Source organism: Lepus europaeus, chromosome 1 (assembly GCF_033115175.1).
Source record: "Lepus europaeus isolate LE1 chromosome 1, mLepTim1.pri, whole genome shotgun sequence".
Lineage (NCBI taxonomy): Eukaryota > Metazoa > Chordata > Mammalia > Lagomorpha > Leporidae > Lepus > Lepus europaeus.
The window spans coordinates 177946156-177966382 of record NC_084827.1 but is presented as its reverse complement, the minus strand read 5'-3'; the positions used below and the strand labels follow the sequence as shown (position 1 = coordinate 177966382).

At 48.5% G+C, this 20227-nt stretch overlaps 2 protein-coding genes across 7 annotated transcripts in view; one reads left to right on the top strand and one right to left on the bottom strand.

Annotated features, from left to right (window-relative positions):
* The window catches only part of LOC133761011 (UDP-glucuronosyltransferase 1-6), a 215355-nt gene extending 204975 nt beyond the window's left edge, over nucleotides 1-10380 (bottom strand). Inside the window, exons 1-2 of the mRNA XM_062193681.1 lie at nucleotides 10245-10380; nucleotides 4128-4393 (exon numbers count right to left, since the gene is read on the bottom strand). The gene's annotated coding sequence lies outside the window, so the exon portion shown is untranslated. The remainder of the gene's footprint in view (nucleotides 1-4127; nucleotides 4394-10244) is intronic.
* A 666-nt stretch (nucleotides 10381-11046) lies between these two features.
* The window catches only part of USP40 (ubiquitin specific peptidase 40), a 109766-nt gene continuing 100585 nt past the window's right edge, over nucleotides 11047-20227 (top strand). For 5 of the 6 annotated variants that reach the window (XM_062193638.1, XM_062193622.1, XM_062193631.1 and 2 more), the window contains exons 1-4: nucleotides 11047-11130; nucleotides 12310-12528; nucleotides 16146-16213; nucleotides 17571-17684. In XM_062193638.1, the coding sequence (XP_062049622.1) occupies nucleotides 12330-12528; nucleotides 16146-16213; nucleotides 17571-17684 (381 nt within the window). In that variant the 5' untranslated portion in view covers nucleotides 11047-11130; nucleotides 12310-12329. Of the gene's footprint in view, nucleotides 11131-12309; nucleotides 12529-16145; nucleotides 16214-17570; nucleotides 17685-20227 lie in introns of those variants that run through there. The other variant, XM_062193646.1, reaches the window with a different exon arrangement.

Below are 20227 nucleotides of genomic sequence, written 5' to 3'. Positions count from 1 at the left end.
ACCCAAGAGGAATACAGCAATGCATTATACAAATTTCCCTATAAATATGATTAGTGAATGTGATTATGTCATTCCCAAGAAAGGAAATGCAAGCGACCAATACCTATGAAAATAGGAAGTAAAAACTAAAGCACAATAATTTTGCTCAGAAAATTAACACAAATTGGAAATTTTAGCAACATCTAAAGCTGGAAAGGGCATAGAAAATCCCAACAGTCACAAGCTATTGGTCAAACTGGGAGGTTTTTCAATATTTTGAAAGCAGTTCCTCGAGTTTATAAAATCTGATTTGTGCATTTGACCCTACAATCCTACTCAGAGGGCTCCACCCTGGGATAAGAGCTAGAATATGGAAATTTCTGAACACAAAATAGATAAGACTATATAATAGTCTTATTCATAAAAGCAAAACATAGCAAAGCTTGAATATCTATCATTATTGGCTACTTGAAAATAAACAACTGTACATCCAAGGATCTCAGTGCAGTTATTAAAAGAACATGTCCGGGGTGGCCGGCACTGCGGCTCACTAGGCTAATCCTCCGCCTGCGGCGCCAACACACCAGGTTCTAGTCCCGGTCGGGGTGCCAGATTCTGTCCCGGTTGCCCCTCTTCCAAGCCAGCTCTCTGCTGTGGCCAGGGAAGGCAGTGGAGGATGGCCCAAGTCCTTGGGCCCTGCATCCCATGGGAGATCAGGAGAAGCACCTGGCTCCTGCCTTTGGATCAGCGCGGTGCGCCGGCAGTAGCGCGCCGGCCGCGGCGGCCATTGGAGGGTGAACCAACGGCAAAGGAAGACCTTTCTCTCTGTCTTTCTCTCTCTCACTGTCCACTCTGCCTGTCAAAAAAAAAAAAAAAAAAGAAAGAAAGAAAGAAAGAAAGAAAGAAAGAAAGAAAGAAAGAAAGAAAGAAAGAAAGAAAGAAAGAAAGAAAGAACATGTCGGGCCAGTGCTGTGGCACAGTAGGATAATCCTCCACCTGTGGCACTGGCTTCCCATGTGGGTGCTGGTTCTAGTCCTGGCTGCTCCTCTTCCAATCCAGCTCTCTGCTATGGCCTGAGAAAAGAGTGAAGGATGGTCCAAGTCCTTGGGCCCCTGCACCCACATGGGGGACTGGGAGGAGGCACCTGGCTCCTGGCTTCAGATCAGTGCTGCTCTGACCTTTGTGTCCACTGGGGAGTGAACCAACGAATGGAAGACCTTTCTCTCTGTCTCTCCCTCACACTGTCTGTAACTCTACCTCTCAATTAAATAAATAAAAATCTTTAAAAAATAAAAAAGAACATTTCAAACCTGTATGTATTGGCCCAGAAAGATTTCTATAATTTACTGGCAGGTCAAAACTACCAAGTGAAGAACGACACATCCATGGTGACACTAGGTTTCATTTTAACCAATTATATGTGAAAAGTTGTTATGTAGATATACTATAATAACATGTAATGCACATAAAACCATGAACCGATTTTCCTATAAAGGATATCAGAAGATTAGCAAAAAAGAAAGTATCATTTCATACTGTTTTTCACTATTTTCCCAAAAAGAGAACTTAAAACTGCAGCCTAGAAGACATATCTGATTGTGTCACAGGGATACACACGTACCTCAACGAGAAAGGTGGTGTGATATTTGCTGACTCACAGTGAAAGGAACTGGTCTAAAATTATTTGTTAAGCTAGAGAGCAATTTCAAATACGATGAATGTAAGTCACAAAACATAGTTGAGCAATCAGTCTCCGATTTAACGTCCAAAGGCGTAGTCTTTTTAACATGCCGGGAGAGAACTTGTCTTAGACAAAGTCGTCTCCTGGTGGCAGTTGATGCCACTAATGCAGATCACACTGGGCAGCACAGGTCTGGGATTTCCAAAACACAGTCAGCTCATAACCAGCAAACTGACATACGGCTGAAGAGAAGAGACCCGATGCTGGGACGGGCATCTTTTGAAAAAACAGGGGCAAACCAAATGCTCCTGCAAGTGAGATATTTGGTTCCAAACTCTCTCCTTGAAGGTCATGGCATATGAGAAACTTAAGAAATTTCTGGGAACATAAGAAAGAGAGCTGGAGCACTGTGTCCCTTCTTCAAGATAATAGCACAGTACTGGCTGGTGAACCCCACAGATGGGAGTGAAAATTAGAGCACACTTATCAAAAGGATCCACAAACACTGCATCAAAAGAATTTTCTGGGGCCAGCGCTATGGAGCAGAAGGTTAAGTTCCCACCAACAGCCCATATGGGCACCAGTTGGAGAATCAGCTGCTCCACTTCCGATCCAGCTCCCTGATAACGTGCCTGAGAAAGCAGCGCAGGATGGCCCCAGTGCTTGGGCCCCTATGCCCATGTGGGAGACCCGGAGGAAACTCCTGGCTCCTGGATTCAGCCTGGCCCAGTCCCAGCTGATTCAGCCGTTTGGAAAATGAACCAGAGGATGGAAGATTCTTTCTTTTTCTCTCTCTCTTCTTTCTCCCTCTCTCTGTAACGCTGCCTTTCAAATAAATAAATTTAAAAATCTTTCAAAGAAAAAAATTCTTTGAAGTATTCTACTAATTTCTTGTCACAAAACAAACCCCTACAATGTGAAAAAGGTCCACAAAAGACTGGCAGGTCCATTAACATAGAATTGGAAACTTGCTGAAGTTTCCATGGAGCTTTGGCAAAAACTCTGAGCTGTGGTCCATATCTTCCAGGGTGTAAGACAATTGTATAGGTCTTCACTGTAGCATTCAATGATTCTCCCAGGTCCCAACTCACTTCTGGTGTGACTACAACCAAGTCATGCCCTCTCCAGATGAGCTTCTCCACAACCGAGCACCTGGTAAACCAGTGGCTCCCATCCTTTGGAACCACCAGCAGCTTGAACACCAGAAGTCAGCAGCAGCAGACATGCCCTTGGAGGAAGGAGGCCAGCCACAAGGACAGGAGCCATCAGTAACTGCAGCCTCGAGCAACCCAGCTGCACGGAGTCTGAACTTGTAAAATAGAGTAATTATACGGAGGAAACACACACAAAACCTGCTCTAGAAAAGGATGTGTGTTCATACACCAAAAAAAAAATTACACTAACTGCCAATGATTTACTTGCAAGGACAAATGAGTAGGCCGGTGCCACGGCTCAATAGGCTAATCCTCTGCCTGCGGCGCCGACACACCAGGTTCTAGTCCCGGTCAGGGCGCAGGATTCTGTCCCGGTTGCTCTTCTTCCAGGCCAGCTCTTCATCCGCTCATCTGGCCGGCTTTTTCTGATCCATGCCATGGTGGTTCCTGGCATTAACCAGAGATTCTGCACTCCCTTCACAGACGCCTCTGCCTTGGCACCAGCAACTGCCCTGCTTTTAACTTCATTCCTTTTGCTGCAGGTCTTTCTTTTCCAATCACAAGTTGCATGATCCTGTGCAAATCTGCACATGTGTTCTTGACTCAGCAAATTTATCTTTGCCAATGCCCAGGAGGCCAGCTGAGATACAAGAAGGCTGCAGCGGGGAGGCTTTACGGACCGCTCCGAAGCCTTTTCAATGATTGGGATAATGCATACACAACATGAAATTTACCATTTTACCCACTGTGGAGTGCACAGTTCAGTGCCATTAAATGCACGCACCATCTGTGCAATCATCACCACCATCCAACTCTACAGCTCTTCCCATCTTCCCAAACAGAAACTCTGCCTCATTAAACAGTCACTTCCCATCCCCCCACCTTGTCCCACACCCCAGCCCCTGGCAACCACTTTCTACCTCCTATCTCTGATTTGCCTGGTCCAGGGGCCTCAGATAAGGGAATCATGCAGTGTTTATCCCTTTTGTGGCTGTTTTGCAGCCTGTGGCACAACTTCAATCCTTATGGAGGCTGAGTCGTATCCCGTCATAGGTAGCTGCCATGGTTGGTTATCCCTTCTTGTACCAAGCCATCCCTGGGGCTGTTTGCCCAGACTTCAGTGAGAGATCACCATATCCTGGGAGGGGTGACCTCCTGAGTGCCCCCTTACTCCAGGGTGGCCCTCTATGAAACACCACCCACACACCTCTGGGAATGAAAACCTCGTACCAGTTACCTCGCCAAGGCTTTGCTGTTTAATTTACATGCAGGTTATGCATGCAAGGAAAGAATATGACACGAGTGAGACTTACCTCACTTTGCTTTATCTTTGCTTATTTCTTCTCCCCACACTCTGAGCTCAAGGTCAGTGTTTGTGTCCTGCTTAGGAACTGTGTTTCCCTATGAACACCTCATCAGAGAAACACCACCAAACAGTGGCTTCAAAGAGGCAGTACCCCAAGGCCAGTGTGGCAGTTCTATGATGTCATCAGGGACCTCGGATCCTTCGGTCTTCATGGAGAGATCTGCATCATCATGTTCTTAACGGCTGCTAGAGCTCCAGTCACTGGGTCCACATCTCAGGTGGGGAAAAAAGTGGGGCAAATGGAAAACAGTTAATGTCTTTTTTTAAAAAAAGAACTTTCCCAGAAGCCCCACCCAATGACTTCTACTGTTTTCAGGATTTGTGTATTTGCTTCAAAGTCAGAGTCTCTCTCTCTCTCTAGAGTCTAGAGAGTCTAGAGATTCTGGAGAGTCTCTCTCTCTCTCTCTCTCTCTCTCTCTCACACACACACACACACACACACAGAGATCTTCCATCTGTTGGTTCACTCCCCCAATGCCCACAACCATCAGGGCTGGACCGTCCAGTTCTCCCATGTGGGTTGCAAGCGTCCAGGTACTTGCACAGTCATCCAGTGCCTCCCAGGTACATCATCAGGAAGCAGGATCCAAAGCACCAAGAAGCTGGAACTTGAACAAAGAGATTGGATTCAGGCATCCCAAGTGGCAGCTTAACCCACTGCACCACAATGCCCACCCTGGCTTCTATTTATAGTAGCACCTCCTTCACAATGTTGATGAAGGCATTTAATCAAACGAGTTCATGTTCAGTGTGTGGCATGCAGGCAGCACCACGTGTTAGGTCTTGCGGCTGTTTCTTGGCTAGAGCTGTGTGACAGGACAACTATGAATTGAAGGGAAGGTTGTGCAGCCTTCAGCAAAGGGGCCTGTTGGAAAGTGAGCAGGGGAGAAGTACATGGGTAGGCAGGTGGCAGTGTGGACTACAGTCCTGCCTCTCTCTTTGCAATGTCCCCAGTGCCAGCCACATGAAATGTGCTAAAAGTAAATGAATAAATAGCCGGCCCCATGGCTCGACAGACTAATCCTCTACCTGCGGCGCTGGCACACCAGGTTCTAGTCCCGGTCGGGGTGCCGGATTCTGTCCCTGTTGCCCCTCTTCCAGGCCAGCTCTCTGCTATGGCCAGGGAGTGCAGTGGAGGATGGCCCAAGTGCTTGGGCCCTGCACCCCATGGGAGACCAGGAGAAGCAACTGGCTCCTGCCTTCGGATCAGCGCGGTGTGCCGGCCGCAGCGCGCCGGCCGCAGCGGCCATTGGAGGGTGAACCAACGGCAAAGGAAGACCTTTCTCTCTGTCTCTCTCTCTCTCTCACTGTCCACTCTGCCTGTCAAAAATAAAAAATAAAAAAAGAATAAATAATAAGCATACGAGTGTGAGTGTATACAGCAACAGAAGGAAAGAAGAGAAGGAAAAGGAGAGGGGAGGAGGTGAGGGTGGCAGGCAGGAAACAGTCACTGGGCTTCAGAGAGGATCGTCAGACGGCAGTTGAGAGCTCAGGCCCTGGGGTCTGCCTGCCAGCATTCACATCTTGGTCCTGAGAGTTATTTTCTCTTTGGTCTTGTAAAATGTATCACCAAGAAGTTCAGCCTTCTCATCAAATGGGAATAACAGCAGTTCCCACCATCCGGCTTGCTATGAGAATTAAGTGAGGTAGTGCTTGGGTCGCGGGAGCCATGCTGCCCACGGAACTTACTGCAGGTTCGTCCCACTGCAGTGAAATAAGTCGGCTGTGAAGACACAGACTTGCCCTGGAGGGCAGGATGCACTTGAGCAAAACAAAAGTGCAAGCGCAAAAACAAGTCGGGCATTAACAAACAGCCAAAGCATGCAAAAAGGCCTCAACACAGAAAAATCGCTCTTCAAGGGAAAATACAACAGTCAAATAGCTCTCCACACACACACACAAACCCAGCCAAGACAAAGCCACACCCAGATTAGGCCTAAGCTTTGCCCCCTCCAGAGGTCTTACGGGTGATGGCTAGGGTGCAGCCCAATTGAATGACCAAAGAGAGCGGGGCTAGGCCATGCCCATTTTAGGAAACATGGACAGTGTCATGAGCTCAGGGGTACAATGGGAGTGGGTGCACCCCCATGGTAATTTGATTATAATGACATTATAATGACCTAAAGGTCACAGGATGTTGCATCCTGCATCCATGTTGGATATTTCCAGGTAGCACTGGTTGCAAGCTGGCCACACTGTGGGACTTGGAATTTCCACTCTTGGCAAAGGGGCAGGGGCTTCGGGGTCCAGGTGCATGCGAAGGATGCTTGGGCCATGCACAGAAAGGGAGGCCTGGCCAGTGCACAGGAAGGGAAGGGGGTCCACATGGTGCAAAGAAGGAACCTGTCCTGTTGGCCGGGCCAGGCTGTCCCATGGGCTGGCTGCAGCTGTCCGCAGCAGGTCAGCCATGGCCTTCAAAACTGCCCATCTTTTGGAGCGGTCAGTCAAGGACCTCTGTGGATAGGGAGGGAACGATCAGTGGTGTGGCTGGGGATGTCAATTACAGACCCACACTGCTGGGCAGCTGGGCCGGAGCTGGCAGACTCCAGCTTGGCTGCAGCTCCCAATCATCAACCCCACTTTTGGACAGGGTCTGCAAGGTGCCATCAGGCCTTAGCTCCACCGCTAGCTACCTGCTTTCCCACAATACTTGCAAGCCTTGTTCAAGGAGTAACTACTCACAGCATTTAAAAAGCAATGCAAATCTCTCTCACACAGCCTGTCAAATGATGGGAATATGAGAATGTTTCAGAAAGCTCGTGAAAAAATGGAATTAAAAGTTATTTGGTGCAAAAAAAAAATAGGAAATCCATGTTGGAGTCAGTGTCGTGGCGTATTGGACTGGGCAGCCACCTGCGATGCTGGCATCCTATACCGCGTGAGTTTAAGTCCCGGTTGCTCCACTTCTGATCCAGATCCCTGCTGATGGCCTGGCATGAAGATGGTCCAAGTACTTGGGCCCCTGTCACCCATGTGGAAGACCCAGAGGGAGCTCCTGGCTGACTTAATTTTTTTAAAACTAAAATCCATGCATAGAGTTTGCATAATGTACATTTTATATGAACTTTTTAAATTACCCTCACACTTGGGTGAAACCTTCTTAGGTCCAGAGTCTGGTCAATGGCTCTGTAGATTTAACTCTTAATTTTCAGTGGAGCAAATGAAACGAAGGATATTAAATTTCACTGTAGACTACACAGCCATCTACCAGTGTTATCAGTGAGAACACAACTGATGTTTTGTGTTGACTGCTGCAGAAGCTACAGTGCCTGTACATGAAGGAATGTATAGTCCCTGATGTAGTGGTAGTAACAAAATGATCAGACAGACTTTGCACAGACATAAGCTACAGGAGAGACATATTTTCCTGGAGCCTTAGAGAAAGGAAAGACTACTTCTTGTTTGGAGAGTTCTAGAAAATGTCTGTGGATGAGTTATAATTTGATGTTGGCTTTTATGTCGAACAGGACTGGGATGAGGACCAAAGACAAAGACGTGCTTTGCAGAGAAGACAACGTGAGTGACTGAGGTCGTGTTGTACCTGAAGCGAGCCACAGAGAAGTGCCACACATTGAGAATTTGGAATGGGTCCTTTATCAAGCCAGCGGTTGAGAGTGGGCTCATGCCCTAAAGAACTCTCAACCCCAAAGCTCATAGCAATAGGGTTTATAAAGGCAAAAACCAGGCCGGCGCCACAGCTCACTAGGCTAATCCTCCACCTGCGGCACCGGCACCCTGGGTTCTAGTCCTGGTTGGGGCACTGGATTCTGTCCCAGTTGCTCCTCTTCCAGTCCAGCTCTCTGCTGTGGCCCGGGGGTGCAGTGGAGGATGGCCCAGGTCTTTGGGCCCTGCACCCACATGGGAGACCAGGAGGAAGCACCTGGCTCCTGACTTCAGATTGGCGCAGCGCGCCGGCCGCAACGCGCCGGCTGTAGTGGCCACTTGAGGGGGTGAACCAACAGAAAAAGGAAGACCTTTCTCTCTTTCTCTCTCTCTCTCTCTCTCTCTGTCTAACTCTGGCTGTCAAAAAAATAAATAAATAAATAAATAAATAAAGGCAAAAACCACAAGGAGGGGAGGAGGAATACACAGTTACTAGGGTCAAGCTGACCTAAAGCATATGCAAAACCAATATCAATTAAAGTCTTGACAATACCAGTTACAATCTTAACAAGTCCAGTTACAATCTTTCTTGACATTAGTCCAGTGGACTTCAATCATATGTGGGACATGGACAAATTACAATCTTAACTTTAATGCGGGTGCAGCCTATCTGTTTTAAGCTTGAGCCATCATGCTAGGGAGTGTCTATGTTCTGTCAGGCAGGGTGCAGTGTGCTGCAGTTGTCTTAGTGTTTAGTTTTAGACCATGGTCTTGTGGGGGGGTGGTGACTTCTCAAGATGGAGTCCCTGCTGTCAGGATATCACTTCAGCAGAAAGGCAACGGGCACATCTGGGGAACACTTGAGAACAGGTGAGTAATGAGAAATGCACGAGGCAGGAGGTGGCCTAGGGTTAACTCGGGAAGCCGAGGAAGCCTGATTTTTCTCCCGATCCCTGTCTCCCTTATCGGAGACCTTGAGGCAGGAGACAAAAAGGGGTAATTGGGGAGGATGAGGAAAACAGACTGCAAGCTGGAGAAACTTGCACCGAGAAGCTACATAGCACTATGATAAAGGCTGGAAGACCTCAATACCAGGCATCTTCAAAGCCACATGAAGGGTCAACCCTTCTAAAAATACACTTTTCGGATTCAATTTTGTTGATTTCTACTCTAATTTTAATTATTTCCTTTCTCCTATTAGTTGTGGGTTTGGTTTGCTGTTGTTTTTCTAGATCCTTGAGATGCACTAATAGCTTATTTATTTGGTGCCTTTCCAATTTCTGGATGTAGACACCTATTGCTATAAACACTTAGCACTGCTTTTGCTGTAAGTTTCGAGTCTCAGCCGCAATCTCAGCTTTGATTCTTGGCCCTCTTCTACTCACTTAGGAAGTATACTTTCTTTTCCTATAATAAGCCTTTGCTGTTATACTTATCTGCATGAGCTTCATTCAGTTCATTGTCAGAGCCACAGAAGAACCTGCACCTAGCCCTTTGCCTTCTACTCTCCACTCCCACAGCATTGGGATCAGAGGTAGACCAAGAACATCCAAATTCAGTTTCCACAGTGGACGCTGGGCAATCGATGAGGCTTCTTAGCTAGGGAATTCTGACCTCAGAGTCCACCTTAAATGGATCTTGTCGTGATACTGAGGACAGGGTGGACACCGTGGGAGCCCACCTGTCATCCTCACGCTGGGGAGACTCAAGGAGGGCTCTGTGAGAAGAGAGGGAGCCATGAAAAAGGAAGCAGCTTTCACGGAATAAACTTTTATGTTCTTGTAAAGAGCTGGGCATGGTTGAGGTTGCTGGGGACACAGTGGCCCAGTAGGCACAGCCCGTGTCCTCCTGGAGCTCCTCTTCCAGGGCCATTCCTGGTTAGGGAACAGAGGTTGGAGGGCTGTCCGCTGCTACAAACAAGGGGGAAGCAGCACAGGAAGCAAAGGAGACGCAGTCCCAGGGCAGAAGGAGGAGCCAGGGATAGGACGCTCTGCAGCCAAGGAAGAGAGCCAGGAAGAAGAGGCTGCTAAGGCGGCAACGTGGCAGAGCCAAGGCGGTTGGGAGCTGGCAGGGGCTCCCACCGCCACTTCCTACTGCAGCCCCGTCTCCTCGCTGGTCCTCTGCTCCTAGGTCTTTCCCTAGCACCACTTCCTTGGCTTTCCAGCCAGCCAATCTCCCACAGATGTTCTAAATACAATTGCTCTGCCTGACAGCCACCTGGGCTCCGGCCTTTTTAGCTCCATCTACCACTATCCGCGTTCTCAACCTCTCAGAACTGTAAGTGAAGTTGCAATTTGTTCTCTGCCTCCTTCATTCATTCCTGGTCGGACGGAGGCTGAACTGGACCTGGAAACCACCAGAGCAGAGCCCACACTGGCTACAGAAGTAGCCCACGAAGTGTCCAGCCGGAGGAGCGATGCCGTGGAGATGTTTTTGGTGCATTCTTAGCTCTGCTACTTACAGGTTGAGGAGACGAACGTCGAGGTTACTAAGCCTCGGGCCAATGTAGAATGTTCTCCAACAGCGTGTGAGCTGGCGGTGACTTGGAAAAGGTCTTCCAGGTGCTTGGCAAGCTGGAAGCCACACACGGCTGATTCCTACCACGAAAGAGCAGCAAAGCTGTCAGAACCGAGGCAGAGGCGCTCGCGTGTGACGGTCTCGGGCACCACCGCCTACCGCCTCAACCTCGCCAGGCCACCACAACCTGACGCAAACGGGATTTTTGCTCGGTACTTTCTGGGTAAGTTACAAGGACTCCCTAACGCACTACCTCAACCTCAGTGTCCTCTTACGTCAAAACAACTTGTGTTTACCTCATTTTTTAAATTTTATTATTTTTTGGACAGGCAGAGTGGACAGTGAGAGAAAGACAGAGAGAAAGGTCTTCCTTTTCGGTTGGTTCACCTCATTTTACCCTTAAAAGCCGTCTTCCCCCTTCGCCTCCCTGAAAACGCCCCTAGCTCACCCCGGCACCTAGTCCCACCCACCTCGACGCTCAGCAGCCCAGAGCGGCCCAGAGCGGCCCGGAGCGGCCCGGAGCGGCCCGCTGCGGCTACTGCGGACTGCGAGCAGCAACACAACCAGGCGTGAACCAGCGGACCCGAACCCAACACCGGACCCGGAAGCGAGCGCGGGCCCCTCGCGGCGGGCGGAGGAACTGCATTTCCCACAAGGCCCAGCGCGGCGGGCGGCGCTCCCGCGGGGCACCCTGGGAGGCGTAGTCCGTGTTCCCTCCACGTTCTCTCCGCGGCTGCGCGCGCCCCGCCCTCGCCAGCATGGCAGCGCCCAGTTGGGGCGGGTTTGTTCGCCTCGCGGTTTGGCCGGGGCTGGGGTCTGGGCTTTAGGCCGTAAGTGGGGGGCGGCGCCGGGGACCCCGGGGGGCGTGTGGTAAAGCGTAGGGACCCTGGCGGAGGCCGGGCCTGGCTGGGTCGGGTCGGGGGGCTCGGGCCACGGGGACCTCTGCCTTCGCGGGGGCCTGGGCGGACCCCGGGCCGGGCCGCGGTCGGAGTGTGGGGATGACCGCGAAGCTGGGAACCAGGCTCCGGAGTTTGGTTTTCCTGAGAACGGTGGCTTTTCGGCGCTTCCTGACCCCCGGCTGCGGCCAGGCGCCCAGGGACCTCCCGCTGGCGGGGCGGCTTGGGCCGGGACCCCGGGACCTCGGGCCTCCTGTGGGGTCCGTGGTGCACTCGGAGGGGCTTCGGGCTCGGGGCAGTGCGCCGCTGACCTATGCCTGAACGTCCAGCCGACCCGTTGCGTCCGCGCCCGAGCCTGGCGCCGGGGCGTGAGGAGTGCGGGAAGCCGAGATTTCCCGGGTGCGCGCTGGGCCCGCGGCCCCGTCCGCTCTGGGCAGCCGCGAGTGGGCTCGCTGGGCGGCGGGTCTGCTTCCCCCCCCAGTGATGTGAACGTGCCCCCCTGGAAGAACTGCAGCCGCTCGTTGTGAGCCAGAGCTTGTGCGCTGGTGCCTTTGTTTCCTGCAGTCTCAAAGTTTACGTTAGCAAGAAAATAGTTGAAATGGTTCAATAACTACCCACAGCTAGTTAGTATTCTGGTAGGGATGGGGGTGGGGGGGAATCCAGATCCCGCTGCCTGCCTCCAAAACCCAGATTGTTATACACATTTTCCAAGGAGCAATTTTTTTAATATTTACTTATTTATTTGAAAGTCAGTTACAGAGAGAGAGAGAGAGGGAGGTCTTCGATCCACTGGTTCACTCCCCAATTGGCTGATCCGAAGCCAGGAGCCAGGAGCTTCCTCCGGGTCTCCCATGCGGGTGCAGGGGCCCAAGGACTTGGGCCATCCTCTGCTGCTTTCCCAGGCCATAGCAGAGCAGCCGTGACTCAAACCAGCGCCCTAATGGGATGTCAGCACTGCAGGCCAGGGCGTTAGCCCACTGTGCCACAGCACCGCCCCCCAAGGAACAGTTTAACAAAGTGGATATTCCCAAGAGGGAGGTAGGGCTGTGAGGGGGGAGTTTATGATACAAGAGCATGGGTGTAACATTTCGTGTGTTTTTTTTTTTTTTAAAGGCAGTACATTTAGTTTCACAATGTTTGGGGACCTCTTTGAAGAGGATTATTCCAGTGTGTCCAATAATCAGTATGGAAAAGGGAAGAAATTAAAGACTAAAGCATTGGAGCCACCTGCTCCCAGAGAGTTCACCAATTTGAGCGGAATCAGGAATCAGGGTGGAACTTGTTACCTCAATTCGCTTCTGCAGACTCTGCATTTCACACCTGAATTCAGAGGTATGCGGCCACGTGCGTTTGCTTAGCAATGTTCCGTCCTCCTGTGATGTGATTACTGATGCAAAGTCACACATCGACTAAATGTCTTAGAAGTGTGTTCCACAGGGTTCGTTTCTGCCGATGTAAGGCACAGTTCTGGTGATTCTGCAGAGAAAGGTGGAACTTCGATTACTTTAAATGCATTCTGTGTGATTACGGAAATGTTTAGTGACAATAAAAATAAGGCAATGCATTTCTTTTTTAATGACTAAGATGCAGCATAAAGACGATTCTGTCATGACTTGTATACTTCAGCACTGCTACATTTTTTGGGTTTTTGAATCTTAAAATTTTTTTAAAAGTCACAAACACTTAAGCCAGGGTTACCCAAACAACTATGTCCTGGCTTTTGGAGTAGGGAGGAGCATCTTATATGGGTCCACAGTTGTTCATCCTTGTTTGTGAAATCCAGAAAACTCTGAGGCTACCCTACTTGGCCTCAGAACCTCACGCAGCAGGAGGCTGTTCACGTCTCTGTTTGTCTCAATGGGGTGAATATTCATAAGTTCCATAGAGGAACATTACTGTGCTTGATTAATGGGTACTGTCTGCCCCAGACCCTGCTGGCCATAAAAAGCAATACACACATGCTGGAAATGCTAAAAATTGTAGGTCAGAGATTGTGTGCAAAGAGTGGAAACCCACTGAAGTTAGCTTTCCTAAGCAGGGTTTTACTCCTCAGTAAACTCTCCCAACAATCGACAGGAAGCTGGCAGACCTCACTGGACTCTTCTTGCTGTGGTTCTCTATATGTTTTCCCATTTCTCCCTCTCCAGCCCAGTTTCCTCCACCAGGGTCTCAGCTTGACTGAGGTACGAGCAGTGCTTTGCCCTGCTGGGGCCCCTGGGGCCACGTGACGTCATAGCTCAGTTCTCCCAGTGCCTCCAGCTCCTGAGGACACGTGACAGAGCTGCCCCTGACTGTGCTCACCATGGCCCCTCCCACCACCAAGTTTCTGATCTTTCTGTTGTTCCTCAGCCTAGAGACTTCTCCCGGAGATTTTGTAAATAGATTTTTTAAAAGGTTTATTTGAAAGGCAGAGTTACAGAGGCAGAGAGAAGAGAGAGAGAGATCGATTTTCCATCTGCTAGTTCATTCCCTAAATGGCTGCAATAGCTGGAGCTTGGCTGATCCGAAGCCAGGAGCTTCTTCCAGATCTCTCACTAGCACTTGGACCATCGTCCACTGCTTTACCAGGCCATAGCAGAGAGCTGGATTGGAAGTGGAACAGCCGGGACTTGAACTGGCATCGGTATGGGATGCTGGCACTGCAGGTGGCGGCTTTGCCTGCTATGCCACAGCGCCAGCCCTGATTTTGTCGATATTTCCCGCTGCCCCCTTCCCAAGGCCGTTGCAGCGGATTGAGATGCGTGTGGACTGGAAGAGTGGCGCTGCTTGTCCTTCATGTGCTCTATCAGAATATACCGTCCTGGTGCGGCCAGTGACTCCATTAGACATTTCGGCAGTAATCATTCCTAAAAGGGATAAAACTTTCCCGGAGTTTTATATAGTTGATCAAAGGGCAACTTGAAGTAGAAAAGTAGCTTTTTTTTAAATTATTCCATTTGTTGAACTCTTTACTTAGTATAGGGCGAATCATATGTGTATAAAGTTAATTGACAATAGTTAAGAATAGGAATAGGAGAGGGAGGAGGAAGAGGACTGGGAGTGTGGGTGGGAGGGCAGGTACAGTGGGAAGAATCACTGTGTCCTGAAGTTGTATTTATGACATGCATGAAGTTTGTATTCCTTAAAAAGTTTCTGGAGGAAAAAGTGTGGGGGGAGGGAGAGAGCTGCATACTCTGGCTCACTCCCCAAGTGCAGTGACAGCTGGAGCTGAGCCAGGCTGAAGCCAGGAGTCTAGAACTCAGTCCAGGTCTCCCATGTGGGAGGCAGGGACCTGAGTACTTGACAGATCATCCGCTGCCTCCCACCATTTGCAGTATCAGAGAACTGGATTGGCAGCAGGGGAGCTGGGACTTGAACCGGGCACTCTAAAATGGGATGCAGGCAGCCCAAGCAGCAGCTTAACCACTGCACCAAGTGACCACCCCCAAAATCCTCCCATTGAACATAATTCTATAAACATTTCCCTTAGTGCCTATTGAATGTCAGACACAGAATATAACTTACATTTTAATAGAGGAACCTATCAATAAAAACAAAAATAATCGCACACAAAAAGAAAAATAGCCTCCGGAAGAGACTGAGGAAGAAGGTGAGGGGTGGGCACACCGGGAAGCGTCTGTCACTTGGCAGGAAGAGAGCTGAGAGCCCCAGGAAGTGGAATTGCAAGCTCAGCATCTGGCTGGAATGTGCACTCCCTGTGCAGTTTAGTGTGAATCCCCAGGCTGATTGAAGTGGAGGTACAATTTGGAAAGGAAAAGGACTGGCAGAGAACTGAGGGAGGAGAATTTTGGAGGTTTTTGGAGTAGTAGTTTAAGAAGTAAGGCAGGGGCAGTGCTATAGCGTGGTGGGTAAAGCCTCTGCCTGCAGTGCCAGCATTGCATATGGCACCGGTTCGAATCCCGGCCTCTCCACTTCCGATCCAGCTCTCTGCTATGGCCTGGGAAAGCAGTAGAAGATGGCCCAAGTCCTTGGGCCCCTGTACCCGCATGGGAGACCTGGAAGAAGCTCCTGGCTTCAGATCCATCCAGCTCTGGCCATTGCAGCCATTTGGGGAGTGAACCAGAGGATGGAAGACCTTTCTCTCTGCCTTTCACTCTCTCTGTAACTCTACCTCACAAAACAGAAAAGCTAGATTGGGTTTTACTGTACTTCTGGTACAATGTAGATGAGAGCAGTGGGAAAAATTACAAAAGCGTTGTAGTGTCTTCCTTTAACTTGTGTGTTTCTAGTTCCGTTTTTCCCAGTCTCAGTACTGGGGAGGAATAGAACCTTTGTAACAGCGATCACTGGATCTACAGGGGTCGATCAGTAAGGAGCCTCACCCAGCCCAGCCCTTGTCTCCCTGAAGCCTATCAGTTTCCCAGGAGGAGTTCCTTCCTGTCTGGGTTTAGATGCGGAGTCCCTTCAGGATTCTGTGTACCCCGCTGAGTGACAAACCTTGGTGTCGGCTGTAAAGTTAATTCTGAAGACAAGAACGGTTGCCAGATTCTCTTTCCACGTACAGTCATTACCAGGTGTTGTTACCTTCAATGTAGAAAGACATTTTCCAAAAGTAAATGCACAATCTCGGAGCAAAAGGTGGTCCTTCCAACAAGAGGAGGTGGGCAGTCTCATAGTATGAAAAGATTTGCCTGAAACCCTAACGTTTTCCAAGATTCCCTACGGCTTTGGGACTCACTGACATAGGCAGTGGCAAACCATCAAATATTTCTGATATTTGTATAGTTTTATTGCATAAACAAGATTTTTCTCCTTTTATAGGTCTGTCATACTGAAAGCTGAGCATGTCATTTTATTAGTGGTTAAAAGTGTTATAAGAAAGCAAAATAGTGTAAATATTGCCACGAATTTCAGAATCTGATTTTCCTTAGTGGTGGTCTTGGCTTTCTGAAACAGCTCTCGGAGATGAAGTGATGCCATTTACATCTCTGATTCTCCTCTTTCCTTAGAAGCCTTGTTTTCTCTTGGTCCAGAAGAGCTTGGTTCCTTAGAGGATAAGGATAAACCTGACGCAAAGGTATTGAATCTATGATTTACTGGGCTCTGGAGTTCTGAGGAAATGTCTTTTCAGGAAGGAATTAGGCTCCTCTCCATAGAAAGTTTATTAATTACCACATGTGATCCGTATTTTCAGAAAGTGACTTGGCCTATGTCCTGTTGGAATCGTTTTTCCAAATATCATAGTGCTACTGTTTTATAAATAGCCCTTGCTCCACATTCTTTCTTCTGGTGAGGGAGATATTTACAAGTCATTTTTGGATTAATTTAGGAGGAAATCTGTTTAATACTCCTATTTGCAATTATACCAAAAATAAATACATAAATAAAGACCAGGGTTCTTCAGTTTTGTTCAATAAATAGAGTTCTTCCTGGTTAAATATAATTCAGTAGTCTCTTTCATCACCTTTGAGCTCAGATCTTTTTTTTTTAAGATTTTTTAAAATTATTTGAAATAAATTAAAAATAAACAGAGGGAGAGGCAGAGAGAAAGAAGTCTTCCATTCGCTGGTTCACTTCCCCAATGGCTGCCATGACCAGGGCTGGACCAGACTGAAGCCAGGAGCCAAGAGCTTTATCTGGATCTCCAAGTGTGTACGGGGGCTCAAGCACCTGGGCCATCCTCTGCTGTTTTCCCAGGCCATTAGCCGGGAGCTGGATTGGAAATGGAGCAGCAACTGGCACCAATATGGGATGCTGGCACTGTAGGTGGTGGCTCAACCCACTAAGCCACAGTGCTGCCTCCCCCGCTCCCCTTTTTGAAAATTTATCCACTTGAAAAGTAGAGCATCAGAGAGGGAGAGAGAGAGCAAAGAGATCTTTCATTTGCTGGTTTACTCCCCAGATGGCTATAGCAGCCAGGTCTTGCCTAGCTGAAGCCAGAGGCTGTGAATTCCATCATTGTCTCCTGTGTGGGTGGTAGGGGCCCAATCTCTTGGACCGGCTTCCAGTGCCTTCCCAGGCTAATTACAGGAGGTTGGCTTGAAAGCAGAGCAGCCAGGATTTGAACCTGTGGCACTGTAATGTGGAATCCATTGCTGCAGGCCATGGATTAACCCACTGCACCGCAGCACTGGCCTGTGTTTTTTTTTAATTTCCAGTCTGTTGCAGATCAATACTGTGTAGTTAACTGGATGGTTGGTTAGGGCCTGTTTGAATTTTAATACTGATTGGAACTGGTAGAAACCTCCAGATAACTAAAACCTCTTGTGTTGAATTAGAATTTTCAAAGAACTGACTCTTAATTAGTTCTCTGTATGTAAGTATTTATAAGCTTCTCCTGAGTGAATTAGGAGAGAACTAGCCTGCAGCTGTTTTTAAAAGCACCAGTCAACACATAAAGAGTTGATTTAGAAATGCTTTTGTTTCTCATTCAGGTTCGAGTTATACCTTTACAGTTACAGCGCCTGTTTGCTCAGCTTCTGCTCCTGGACCAGGAAGCTGCATCCACAGAAGATCTCACTGACAGCTTTGGGTGGACCAGCAATGAGGTGGGCAGGCCAGCTCCTCTAAGGATGCTCCCAGCAGGAAAGAGTAAATGCTGGCTTAATATGTTACGCAGAATCCTCTAATCTGATCTTAGGGTCTCAATGTATTATTTGAATATTTCTTTCTCGTTAAATAATTGAAGCTAGAAATACATTTTTTAGATTGTTGTTGTTTACAGGATTTTATAAATGACTACGATTTGGGGTCGGGGAATTGTGAAAATAAGAAGTGTGAGAGCCGAGTTTGATGTTTTCTACCCTAAGAATCTTCCTAGCATGTAGTTGATACTCAATGCCTATCATATGGAAAATTACCACTTATATAGCAAACTGCTGATCAGCTTTTTAGTCTTTGACAAACAATAATGGATAGATCCAATTTTAAGTGATTTTTTAAAAAGTTCTTTCTGCCTTTGTGATGTGCTGTGTGTTTGATCTAGGTGTTAGGATTTGAACACTTGCTTCACCCAAAACAGTGAAACCATTCTTGGGCAGGGCTTTTCCTTTTCCCTGTCTTGACTTGATTTGTATTTTCTTCCTATATTCCATAGTGTGGGGCTTTCTCTCGTTTGGATTCCTAAAAGGTATTCCAGTGTATGCAAACACTAAACACTTGTTAGTGGTAGGTAAAGGTCCTTGCCATCATTGATGAGCTGTTAGCTGTACACATTCAAGCAAGGTCAGGTCTCGCATTTGTTGGGAGATAAATGTATTCCTGCAAAGACAGTTTGGGAGAGTGTCACAGCTTTTTAAATTATTTTATTATGAAGGTGGGGATAAAGTCAGACACATCTCCCATTTGCTGGTTTACTCCCTGAATGCCCACAATAGCTTGGGCGGGCCCAGGCCACAGCCAGGAGCTGGGATCTCAGTCTGGGTCTGCCGTGTGGGTGACAAGGACATGAGCCTCCCTGAGTTTGCATTAGCAGGAAGCTGGGGTTGAAGGTGGACCCAGGACTCCAACCAGGCACTTTGATAAGAGACACTGGCCTCCCACTGCTGCCATACATGCCCTCAGCACAGAATTCCAGCAGGCAGTGATAGGAATAATGTTACATTGCCCTCAGTGATAGCTGACCGGAGGTCTTCTAATCAGAAACACTCTGTAACTAGGATCACTAAAGAGGCAGGCAAGGCGAGGCAGGAACTTTGGAATAAAATAGGGTAATAAAACGTTCCCTAAACTGGTGAAAGTTCTGGTGTACAGCTGGTGCTTAGGGTTCATTCCTTTTTGCTTCCCTTTTTTAAAGAAATAACTGGTTTATTGAAATATAATCTACATGCCGTAAATTTACTCTTGAAGGGTACACTCCAGTGATTTTTTTTTAAAGAATATTCATTCACAGGGTTGTGCAGCCATCACTGCAACCAATTTCAGAACGTTTCACCTCCTGAAAAATAAACTCCAACCTTTTAACTGTCACTCCCCATCCACCACTCCCTCCATCCTCTGATAACCTCTAATCTGGTATGGAGTGCCTATTCTAGACATTTCATGGAAATAAAATGGTATGGCCGGCGCCGTGGCTTAACAGGCTAATCCTCCGCCTCGCGGTGCCGGCACACCGGGTTCTAGTCCCAGTTGGGGCGCCGGATTCTATCCCGGTTGCCCCTCTTCCAGGCTAGCTCTCTGTTATGGCCCGGGAAGGCAGTGGAGGATGGCCCAAGTGCTTGGGCCCTGCACCCGCATGGGAGACCAGGAAAAAGCACCTGGCTCCTGGCTTCGGATCAGCGAGATGCGCCGGCCGCAGCAGCCATTGGAGGGTGAACCAACGGCAAAAAGGAAGACCTTTCTCTCTGTCTCTCTCTCTCTCTCACTATCCACTCTGCCTGTCAAAAATAAAAATAAAATTGTATGATATGTGGTCTTCAGTAACTGGCTGCTTCTGCTTAGGACATGTTTTCAAGGCTCATTCATGTATCAGTACTCCATTCTTTTTTTTGTTTGTTTGAGTATTATTTGAAAGGTAAAGCGACAGGGCTGGCAGTGGGGCGGGAGGGAGGGCAGACAGGGGAGGGAGGTAGGAGGGAAGAAGGGAGAGAGTAAGAGTTGAGAGAGAGACACACGTAGTTATATATTCCCTGTGCCGGCTCACTCTCCAGAATCCCACAGCAGGTGGGGCTAAGCCAAGAGCCAGGAACTCCATCCAGGTCTTGCTGTGTGGCGGGGACCCACGTACCGGAGCCATCACTGCTGCCTCCCTGGGTTGACGTCAGCAGGAAGATGGAGTCAGCAGCCAGAGGTGGGGCTCAGACCCAGGCACCCTTTAAGGAACATGGACATCTTATCCACTTGGCCAGTTACCCCTGCCCTGTGTTTTTGAGCTCCCACTAAATTGCTGGTTTCATAGTTCTTAAACCTATGAAAACTTACTTTTTCTAAATAAAGTCTTGCAGGAAACCATTTAAGACTGGACCTGCAGTGGTAGGAGAAGGCTTCTGAGGCACCTTTGCCCAATATAGGATCGCTCAGAAGCAATGCTTAAAAATGTCTTCAAGTTTTCTGTCAGAGCTGTCATACAGGACAAATGTACATCCTTGTATTT